The 12,085-nt window shown below is 41.6% G+C and overlaps 1 protein-coding gene across 3 annotated transcripts in view; it reads right to left on the reverse strand.

Moving 5' to 3' along the window:
- kiz (kizuna centrosomal protein) overlaps window positions 1-10,468 on the reverse strand; it is a 209,202-nt gene extending 198,734 nt beyond the window's left edge. For 2 of the 3 annotated variants that reach the window (XR_009515170.1, XM_059986274.1), the window contains exon 1: window positions 9,624-10,468. Coding sequence is in view for 2 of the 3 variants with exons in the window: in XM_059986274.1 (XP_059842257.1) it covers window positions 9,624-9,688 (65 nt within the window). In the remaining variant the exon portion in view is untranslated. The remainder of the gene's footprint in view (window positions 1-9,623) is intronic. The other variant, XM_059986275.1, reaches the window with a different exon arrangement.
- Window positions 10,469-12,085: the final 1,617 nt, after the last annotated feature.

Consider the following 12,085-nt stretch of genomic DNA (forward strand, 5'->3'; position numbering starts at 1 on the left):
AATGTATTTCAAAGTTCAGTAATCCTCCATGGTTTATCTAAAATGGAAAAGTCCGCTTAAGATTTTACAAATATTATATCATTCTTTTTGTTAATAAAAAATGCCCTGAATTGGAAGGGGCAACTTAAACAGTAAATGTGTATGTAGATCACAATCACAACCAGGATTATTATCACTGACATACATTGTGAAATTTGTTGTTTTACTGCAGCAGCAGAGTGCAAAAGATAAAATATACTATAAATGCTTATCGTGCTATTCCACACCCTCACTTCAGGAAGTCTGATCACCTGGCTATACTTCTACTCCCTGAGTATAGGCAGAGACTGAAAACTGCAGCACCAGTAGTGAGGACTAAGAAAGTTTGGACAAGGGAAGTACAGGAGCTCTTACAGGACTGTTTTGAATTACTGGACTGATTGTATTCAGGGATTCATCTTTAAACCTGGATGAGTATGCTGTAGATGTTACCGACTTCATCAAAACCTGTGTGGATGAGTGTGTGCCTACAAAGACTTATCGTTCCCAAACCCAAAAAAGTTACAGAAACTGGTCCTCTGTACCTCCCTCTGCAATTGGATACTTGACTTCCTAACTGAAAGACCACAATATGTGCGAATTGGTGATAACATCTCCTCGTTGATGATCAACACTGGTGCCCCTCTGGGGTGTGTGCTCAGCCCACTGCATTACTCTCTCTATACCCATGACTGTGTGGCTAGGCATAACTCAAATACCATCTATAAATTTGCTGATGATTCAACTATTGTTGGTAGAATCTCAATGGTGATAAGAGGGCGTACAGGAGTGAGATATGCCAACAAGTGGAGTGTTGTCGCAGCAAGAATCTGGCACTCAACGTCAGTAAGACGAAAGAGCTAATTGTGGACTTCAGGAAGGTAAGATGAAGGAACACATACCAATCCTCATAGTGGGATCAGAAATAGAGAGAGTGAGCAGTTTCAGGTTCCTGGGTGTCAAGATCTCTGAGGATTTAACCTGGTCCCAGCATATCAATGCAGTTATAAAGATGGGAGGACAGCAACTGTACTGCATGAGGAGTTTAAAGAGATTTGGAATGTCAACAAATACACTCAAAAACTTCTATAAGGGTACCATCTGACAGGCTGCATCACTGTCTGGTATGAGGGGAGGTGGGGGGTGCTACTGAACAGGACCAAAAAAAGCTGCAAAGGGTTGTAAGTTTGGTCGGCTCCATCTTGGGTACTCACCTACAAAGTACCCAGGACATTTTCAAGGGGCAGTGTCTTAGAAAGGCAGCATCCATTATTAAGGACCTTCAGCACCCAGGGCATGCGCTTCTCTCACTGTCACCATCAGGTAGGAGGTACAGAAACCTGAAGGCACACACTCAGCGATTCAGTAACAGCTTCTTCCCCCTGCTATCTGATTCCTAAATGGACATTGAATCTGTGAACGCTATCTCACTTTAATATATATTACTTCTGTTTTTTGCATGATTTTTCATCTATTCAATACATATACCATAACTTAATATACTTATTTTTCTTCTTGTATGTTATGTATTTCATTAAACTACAGCTGCTAAGTTAACAAATTTCATGACACATGCTGGTGATAATAAACCTAATTCTGATTTTGAAATTACAAAATTAAATTTTTTAAAAATATAATTATTGCAAAAAAGGAGCAAAAACACTGTTCACAGGTGCATTGCCCATTCAGGAATCTGATGGCAGAGGGGAAGAAGCTGTTCCTAAAATATTGAGTGTGTGTCCAAGCTCTTGTACTTCCTCCCTAATAGTAGTAGTGAGAAGAAGACATGTCCAGATAAGGAAGTCAAAGATCCAGTCACAGAGGGAAATACAGAGGCCTCAGTTCTGAAGCTTATTGATGGTGTTGAACGCTGAATTGTAATCTATAAACAGCAGCCTGATGTAGGTATTTTTCTTTATTTACTTATTGAGATACAGCACAGAATAGGCCCTTCTGGCCCTTCAAGCTGCATTGGCCAGCAACCCCCAATTTAATCATAGCCTAATCACAGGACAATTACAACTTACAATTCAAAGGACAAATTAACCTACCAACCAGTAGAACTTTGGACTGTGGGAAGAAACCCAAATGGTCACAGTCACGGAGAAAACTTACAAACTCATTAAGTCTGAGTGGCCCAAGGCCAATTGGAGAGCCAGGGAGATTGTGGTGATATGCAAATTACAGGTCCTTGCATATGAAAGAGCCATCGAACTCCTGGATCAGGTTCACTCACCACTATACTGAACAGGCTCCAGATCTGTGGACTCATTTTCAAGGACTCTGTGGTTCATATTCTGTGTATATTGTTTGTTTACTTTTTTGCTGTTTGCATGATTTGTTGATTTTTTTTTTGCACATTGCATGCTTGTTGGACTTAGTTGTGAGGCTCTTTCTGTGGATTCTATTCCACTGTGTTTCTTTGTTTTGAGGCTGCCTACAAGAAGATGAATGTCAAGGCTGGATATGGAAACATACTTGGATAGTAAATATATTTGAACTTTTTTTTAAGAGTCATGATTATCCTCCTAAAACATTTCTCACAGAAAATATTATTTCAATTGGGTAATAATCGTTCAGGCAACTCATTCTGATCTCCTTGGGCACTGGTATGCTTGATGCCCTTTTGAAGCAGGTAGGAACCTCTAATTGCAGCAGTGAGATATTGAAGATGTCCTTGAACACTCCAGCCAGTTGGCTGGCACAGCTTTTCAGTGCCCTGCCAGCTACACTAAAAGGGCCTGATGCCTTGTGATGATATGTAAGACTCTCCTTCAATCAGCACCAGAGTTTGTAGATTGACAAGCATTTAATGTCAACAAAAAGCACTCTGTAAACACTGCACCAAGAAGTCAACCCGAGTTATATATTAATGTCCTTGAAAAGAGATTTCAGCCCACAACTTGACAACCAATGGAAGTGAAGTTCCATAATAATAACACGTCTGCATAAATGTATCACAAAAAACTAACATACATACATACATAACTAACATAGTTATTTTGTCAACTGTCTCAACAGGTAGTGTTTAATTTCTATTACCATATCAATATAACTATACAGTAATGCTATGGAAGTGTCCTTTCAAAAATATTTTGCACCAGAAACTGGTTATGTCTGACTGAAAAAAAACAGATAGGTTAGAATTAGAGAATTTCACATGAACAAAGAATTGTATTTCAAGCTATAAGTTCTAGTGTATAGTATCTTAACTTTGATTTCCTTTTCCTTAAGACAGTTAAATACTAATACTTGGTAAAGAGATCACTATTAACACAGCCTGGGCCATGATTATTAAGTGGGAAAGTCATTGCATTGACACCCAATACATTATAAACTAAAGTCATCATTCCGCTTCCAGAAACTCCAGACTGCGGTCAACAAAAAATCTAGCTACCATTCCTCTTCCATAATTCTAATTTTGAAGCCACCATTGATTCTTACTTCATTTTAAAAGTGTAATTTAAAAAAACGTTAAGTATAAAAACTGGTGAAATAGCTCACGAGCAGTAATTATGGAGTATTATCAGTAAAATCAATAACCCTTGTATCAAAAAATAAAATATCCATGATACTATGAGATGGCACCAGAAAAAGGTGACTCTTTGCATGCAGCTCCAAAGGAAATCATCAAATAGTTTTGTTTTGAACTACGAACTACGTACTACAACTACAACAGTCACAACCATGGGTAATTCAGTAAGCAGCGTCGTTTTAAGATTTTTTTTTAAATCCATCGATCCTCAAAATTAGCACACCGCACTGCAGACTCAGGTCATGAGTTCAGATCCTTTTCAAGCGAAAGGAAACAAGGAAAGTGTACTGGTCTGCAAGTAAGATTGAAACACAGAGTCCTAAAACCCCCACTACCTACTATCCCTGATGGCGAATGTAGTCTTTGGAAAATAAAACTGAAGACCTCAGAGCAAGATTGCAGTAGCAGAGGGACATCAGTTACTGCTGTATACTTTGTTTCACAGAAACATAGCTCACCCATACAATTTTGGACGCAGCACAAGCCCAAAGCCTTCACCATGCACTCCAAAGATTCCCTTAAAAGTAGAAGAGACAGGGAATGCTTCATGATTAACTCATCTTGGTGTACAGACATGGCGGTCTGTCTCAGTCCCACTCACCCAACCTGAAAAATCTAGCAGTCAAGTGGCAACCATTTATTTACCAAGGGAGTTTTCTGCCATCATCCTGGCAGCAGTGTTTTTTCCACCCCGGCCAATGTCAAGCAGGCATTGGAGGAGCTGAGCACTGTGAGCTGCAGTCACAAAACAGCACACCCCAACACTTTCATGATCATTGCAAGGAATTTCAACCAGGCCAGCTTGAAGAAATCTTTGAACAACTACCACCAACATATCACCTATAAACCAAAGGAGCCAACACACTTGACCACTGTTATACCACTAGCAAGAATGCTTACTGTGCCATCTCACGCCCACATTTAGAAAGTCCGATCACCTGGCTGTACTTCTAGTCCTGGCATATAGGCAGAGATTAAAGACTGCAGCACCAGTGGTGAGGACCAAGAAGGTATGGTTAAGGGAAACAGAGAAGTGCTTACAATTCTGCTTTCAGTTGATGGACAGAACAATATTCAGGTTTTTATCTTCGAGTCTGAACGAATATGCCACAGTGCCACTGACTTCATCAAGACCTGTGTGGGTCAGCATGAGCCTTCGAGAATATACCTGGAATACCCAAACCACAAAGCTCTGGAAGGCCACCTTATGAGTGAAAAAAGAACTCCAGAAAAAAGTTAGAGACAAAATGGGATGGTTGCCATCTTTGGCAGGGTTTGCAGGTCATTACTTCCAATAAGGCAAAACCCAACATCATAAATGGCTATGATGCATCACTCCCAGATGAGCTCAATGTCTTTTATGCACGCTTTGAAAGGGAGAACAAAACTACACCTATCTGAATCCCTGCAACAACTGGTAATTCTGTGATGTCTCTGAGACCGATGACAGAACATCTTTCTAGAGGTGAGACCCTTGCAAATCGTCAAGCCCTGGTCAGTACTGACAACTTAAGCAAACAAATTGGCAGGAGTGTTCGAGGCAAGCACGAGGAAATCTGCAGATGCTGGAAATTCAAGCAACACACACAAAATGCTGGTGGAACACAGCAGGCCAGGCAGCATCTAGAGGAAGAAGTACAGTTGATGTTTCCAGCCGAGACCCTTCGTCAGGACTCACTGAAAGAAGAGATAGTATGAGATTCGAAAGTGGGAGGGGGAAGGAGATCTGAAATGATAGGAGAAGACTCAGAGGAGTAGGAATGAAGCTAAGAGCTGGAAAGTTGATTGGCAAAAGGGATACACAGCTGGAGAAGGGAAAGGGTCATGGGACAGGAGGCCTAGGGAGAAAGAAAGGGGGAGGGGAGCACCAGAGGGAGATGGAGAACAGGCAAAGAGTGATAGTGAGAGGGACAGAGCGAGAGAAAAAAAAGGGGAAAACATAATAAATAGATAAATAAATAAATAAGGGATAGGGTAAGAAGGGGAGGAGGGGCATTAACAGAAGTTAGAGAAATCAATGTTCGAGGACCTATTTAATCTCATTGTTTCAATCAGAGGTCCTCACCTGCTTCAAAAGGGCATCAATTATACCAGTGTCCAAGATAGGGTGAGCTGCCTCATTGACTACCACCAGTTACACTGCCATCTACTGTAATGAAGTGTTTTAAGAGATAGGCCACGACCAGAATCAGCTCCAGGACCTGGATCTGCTGCAGTTTGTACCATTGCCACAACAGGTTTCCACCAGATGCAATCTCTCTGGCTTGTCACTTGGCCTTGCATCACCGGACAATAGCAATATCTACATCAGGCTGCTGTTTAATCATTACAGTTCAGCATTCAACACCATCATACCATCATTACGAATACCATCACTTCAAACGTGGGCCTCTGTACCTCCCTCATCAGGAGACCAGTCAGTACTAATTGGAAATAACACCTCCTCCTCACTGACAATTGACACTGGTGCACTCCAAGGAAGCATGCTTAGCTCACTGTTCTACTCTCTCTACGCCCATGACTGTGTGGCTAGACACAGCAAACACCACTTATAAATTTACTGATGGCACAACTATTGGCAGAATTTCAGATGGTGATAAGGAGGCGTACAAGACTGAGATTGATCATCTAGTTGAGTGATTATATTGTAATTAGCTTAGATTAATGCTGAATCATTGACAACAAATTTGGAATCTCTCATTAAGTTAGCCTTCTATAAAAATCTAAATGGAGAGGTCAGTTTTCATGGTATACAGTGAAATTCACTGCCATTGCTACTACAAAATCAATATACTACACACACACACACACACACACACACTTGAACTAATTTACACTCTTGAACTTTGGCAATCAACACTATCCTCCCCTCGAAACTCATCACTAAGCTGCAAGACCTGGGCCTCGATACCTCCCTGAGCAACACGGATCCTGGAGTTCCTTAGTGGCAGATCCCAGTCAGTACGGGTTGGCAACAACAGTTCCATAATCTTCATCAGCCCAGGTGTACCACAAAGCAATGTGCTTAGTTCCCTGCTTTACTCTCTCCAATGCATGATTATTTTAAGTTTGTGAACAGCACCACATGTTGGCCAAATCAAAGGGGGCATACTGAAAAAAGACTGCCACAACAACCTTACACTCAACATTAGCAAAACCAAAGAGCTAATTATTGAGTACAGAAAGAAGCAGCGAGAGGTGCATGACTCAGGCTACGTCCACACTACACCGGATAAATCCGTAACCGAAGCTTTTTCTCTTCGTTTTTACCCTCCATCCACACTAAAACGGCGTTTTTGTCCCCCGAAAAAGGACATTTTCATAAATGCCCTCCAGAGTGTGTAATTTTGAAAATGCCGGATTAGGCAGAGCAGTGTGAACAGGGTAACTAGAAAAATCTAAAAATGCTGTAATGACGTGCCGGAACAGATGGTGATGGCAGCGCACCATTTCATTGTTTTCTTGAACACAACCTAACAATTTCAGAACAGACGTTAACAAGACTGAAGCCAGAAGAGTTAGAAATGTACTCACCAAATACTTTGACCCATAACTTACTGAATAAATAAGTATACTCACTTTGCTCTGTTTTCTGTCCTTGCTCGTATGAAGGTGGTTTACCTATTTAAGCAAGTACTTTTCTGACAATAGATGTGTAACAGCCTAAAGTAACATTGTATGGAAATACAAGATAACACTGATGCAGACATGTTTTATACATTTAACAAGGGGCTTTATTAACACAACAGAGTTTGTCAGTTTTCCAATGTTCGTCGTCAGCCAGGTCATACTGTCCGTGAACTCCCTGTCAGTTGCCTCCATATGCTCCAGTATTTGTTTTGGTTTTAGTTTTAAGTCCTCCGGTGCAAGAGCCAACAGCTGTCTGTTGGTTAAGTTTTTCTAGTCTGTAACTGAACAAATGCACACCAACTCTTTCACAGCAAGATTTGACACCAAACATGTCATTTGTTTTCGATAGATGTGTCCTGTGCATGCGCAGTAGGAGGAGATTCGCCAAAATATCCGTTTTAATGTGGACAGATTTTTTTTCAAACGCCTATTGTGGATGCCTATCATGTTTACTCAAAATCGGCATTTTCAAAATTATCCGGTCTAGTGTGGATGCAGCCTCAGACCTCATTAGGGGATAGGACGTAGAGAGTATCAATAGCTTTAAATTCCTTGGCATTAGCATATCAAAGGATTAGACCTGGGACCAGCATAAAGACGACAAGACAGTGCCTCTACTTTCTTAGAAGTCTGAATAGATTTGGCATGTTACAAAAAACCATTGATTAACTTATAGACATGCACATTGGAGAGTATCCTAAGTGGTTGTATCACAGTCTGATATAGAAACACCAATGTACAGGAAAGGAGAAGACTACAGAAAATGGTAGGCACAAAGTACACTGCAGATGCTGGGGTTAAAGCAATACACACAACACGCTGGAGGAACTCAGCAGGTCGGGTAGCATCCACGGAAACGAGCAGTCAACGTTTCAGGCCGAGACCCTTCGTCAGGACCGAAGTGGACAGATGCAGTGGATACAGCCCAGTCTATCATAGGCAAAGCCACCTCCACCACTGAGTACATTCACATGAAGCGCTGTCATAAGAAAGCAATATCCATCATAAAAACTCCCACTATCCACCCATGCTCTCTTCTATTAGGGCAGGAGGTACCAGATCCTTTGGTCCCACACACCAAGTTTGGGAATTTATTACCCTGCAACCTTTAAGCTCACTCACCACAACTTTGAACTCACCAACAGACTCAATTTCAAGGACCCTTTAGAACTCAAGTTCTCAGTAATCTTTATTTGCGTAGTTTGTCTCTTTTGCACATCGGTTGTTTGCCAGTCTTTGTTATGTATGATTTTTTAATAAATTCTACTCTATTTCTTTAATTTTCCTGTAAATGCCTCCAAGAAAAAGAACTTTAAGAGCATAAAATGTATACACTTTGATAATGCATTTACTTTTAACTTGGTATGCCCTTTAAGACATTGAATTGCAAAGATCGTCTTCTTAGCATTCCCTCAGGATGACTAGCTTTCACATCCATTAGGAGCAGTCTTAATATGGGATGACTGTTGCAAACCAGCCATCACACTGCGACAGAAGAAGTGAGTGCTTGGTCCAATGTTAAGGAATTTTCAAAAATGTTGGTGACTGCTGCATTGCTTACAGTAAACACACAGTCTAAGCATACAAAGATGCACTCTGTCCACTCAATGCTACCTGTGTCCTCTCTTCCATTCTTGCCCCTTTCCACCAAGCTCCCACCCTGACAATTACTTCCTCAATCTTCCTACCTCTATCCCCTTTACCCTAAACGCTTCTCTCAGTTCTCTACTCCTCCCTCTCAGCTCCCACCACTAACAATCCCCCCACGCTCCATTCCCATTAGTCCATTGTTCACAGTGGTCCCTTATTCAGTTGTTGTTTCCCTTGCTACGCGGTCGCACTGGCAGAAAATATCGAAAGGGGTAAAAGATCTCAGGCACTCAGTGTTACTGTGATTCCTGTGTGCTCTCTCCAAAGTTCAGCTCTCCCTCCCCTAACAACATTGCCCTCCAAATGGTACTACTGCGTTGCTGTTTATGGGACCTTAGCCTACAAACAAAAAATGGGCCTTATTACACAAGTAAATCAAAAGGTTTAAGAGGATTAAAGTGCTTTGAAAAGTCCTGAAATCGCCGCAGAATTTCCCCTTCTCACTCCCCATACTGGAAACTGTGAACGTGACCGGAACTTGGTGGCACCTCATCCCCACAATTCTCATCCTAACAGTTCCCCGGTCTGGGGCTGGGTCTGCTCCTTTGCAGCGCTACCCCGTCCCACTTCATTTAATGTGTAACAACAAGGAAACCTTCGGTGGTGATCATATTACGGCCGGCAGAGAATCAAGTCAGTTGAACGATTTACAGCCACTCGAGTCCGTGGCTCCAGGGCGAGGCCTACGAGTGGAAACTGGCGCTGGGCCGCGGGCCAGTATCGAAACCATCAACACCTCCCGACTCCAAACAGACAGCGGGCAGATCAGGACCTGAGGCGAGAGACTCACCTGGCGTGCAACTGCCGCTGAAGTTCACCCACCCTCTCCAGGAAGTCCGACTCGTTGGCCGCCATGTCCACTGCCGCTGCCGCCGCCGCCGCTGCTGCTTGGCAACCATTACCGGGGCAACTGTGTGGCGCAGGCGCGCTGTCTCCCTCCCAGCGGGTTGGAGCGGCAGCAACGTGGGTTTTGGGGTGTGTGGTGCATTTACAGCACCCTCCACCCCTGACAAACTCCCAGCCTCCAGTCAGGGCTCTGGTGCTGGCATCGGCTTGTTACTATGCTGCTGAAACTCCAGTACTTTCATGCAGCACCAGGAAACGGTTCACAGCTGACGCGTTGCAACCCGGAGGTCCAGGTCCCCTCTCCGGTGCAACCAATGAGTGAAAGTAAAATCCGAGTTTCTGGCCACCAAAATAGTAGGTACTTTGTGCTGCCGGATTAGGCCCTCTCGTGTGCACACAAAGATCATACTCTGCTACGAAGAGAAGCAGGAGAACTAATCACAGGTATTTTCAGCTGAAAAGTAACCTCATAAAAAGCAACAGCTGAAGACCGTGCAACCCATCGGGGCTGCTCCAGTGTTGCTCTGGCTATGATATGTTGGACTGTGACATCAATAGCATGACTATCTTAATTTTGGTATGTTCCCTGAAACTGAAGTATAGTGTCATGTGGTTATTCATTGTAATATGAACGTGCTTGCAGTTCTAGTAAACAAATTTCCCTGTCCTGGTCTGAGTAAGTTCTATGCTACCACAACATCACACCTGAGATAGACAACACTACAGTTCTGTGTAATCTGATATTTGTCTTCAATTCAAATTTCCTGGCCAATCCCCTACAGTACAAAAATATATCTTCGATTTGCAAGTATTTAATGTCTCAACTGTGTTGAATAACAATTAGAACGGAGATGAGGAGGAATTTCTTTAGCCAGAGAGTGATGAATCTGTGGATTTCATTGGTCACAGGTTCATTGGAAGCCAAGTCTTTATATATATTTAAAGACTGATCAGGGCATGAAAGGAATGGGGGTGGGGTCAAGAGTTTGGGGCTGAGAGGAAAAATGGATCAGTCATGATGAAATGGCAGAGCAGACTCGATTGGCCAAATGGCCTAATTCTGCTCTTATGGTCTTAATTACAAGAAGTCATACTTTAAGAGAATAAATTCCTCCTCATCAGTCTTAAGTGTTCAATGCATTCAGGTACAATAAAAACATTTAAAAGTCACTTGGACAGGTAAATGGATGGGAAAGGGGCAAATGGAAACAGGTCAGGTAGATATTCTGGGTGGCATGGACAAGTTGGGCTGAAGGACGCATCCATTTTGTATTATTCTACGGTTCTAATCCTTTACTCTGAGGCAATGCCCTTGATTCTAGTCACTTCCATCAGTGGATACATCCTCGCAACATTCTCCATATCAAACTCTCTCATAATTAATAGTTTCTGATTTGATCACATCCTTCATCTGAACACCAGGGAGTTAAGATCCATTCTGCTCACTTTTCATAGAAATAACACTCTCATCCCAATTAACAATCTGGTCACCATCATTGCAGCTATTCTACAATGAGAAGAATCTATCTTAAGGGAAGTAAAATTATGCACACTATTTTAAATGTGGTCTTACTATTCTAAAAGAGGTGGCAAAATCCTTTACTTCATTCTCCCATGCAATAAAAGGCCAATATTTGAGATAACCATATTGTCGTTTGTCAGACTTGCTGTAGGAAGTTGGTACAATTTCTATGTTAAATCTGTGACCACCACTCTGAAGTACCATAAAATGCACATTTTTTCAACACCTTGGGCCCTCATCAGGTAATAAAGTATATTGTACTGGGGCAAGATATTCTCCTTTTTTCCTAATGGTAAAGAGAAAAAAATGATTGGTAATTAGCAACTGTTATGATTTTTAAAATCTGGAATGAGACATGTTGTTAAGTGTGAAAGGAAGCAGAAGCCTAATTAAAAATGAGGTCCATAATAAAAAGTGCATATTATTGAATCAAACTTCATAAGAAGATTTTTAAATCCTTGACGCTTATTACATCTATCATTATGAATTATGTAGCCTGATCGTTTTAATTTCAAGCTAATCAACTGATTTACTGTATTTTGAAAGGAAATTAGTTTTTAACATAATTCTAATAATCATGTAATTTGAGAAGAATCAGAATACATAACACATGGAACACTTTAAAATGTTTTGCCATACTAACTAATGATAATTAATGCCTTTTACGCGCATGTGGTCCATATCCTTCCATTCCCTGCATATCTGCATCTATTGAAATTGGTTTACTATTGTCGCATACTGAGATACAGTGAAAAGCTTGTCTTGCATACTGCTCATAAGGTTAAGTCATTACACAGTGCACTGAGGCAGAATAAGGTAAAACAATAATAGAATGCAGAATGTTACAGCTACAGAGAAAAACAGTGCAGGTAACATACATTTGC

Source organism: Hypanus sabinus, chromosome 12, assembly GCF_030144855.1.
Source record: "Hypanus sabinus isolate sHypSab1 chromosome 12, sHypSab1.hap1, whole genome shotgun sequence".
Classification (NCBI taxonomy): Eukaryota; Metazoa; Chordata; class Chondrichthyes; order Myliobatiformes; family Dasyatidae; genus Hypanus; species Hypanus sabinus.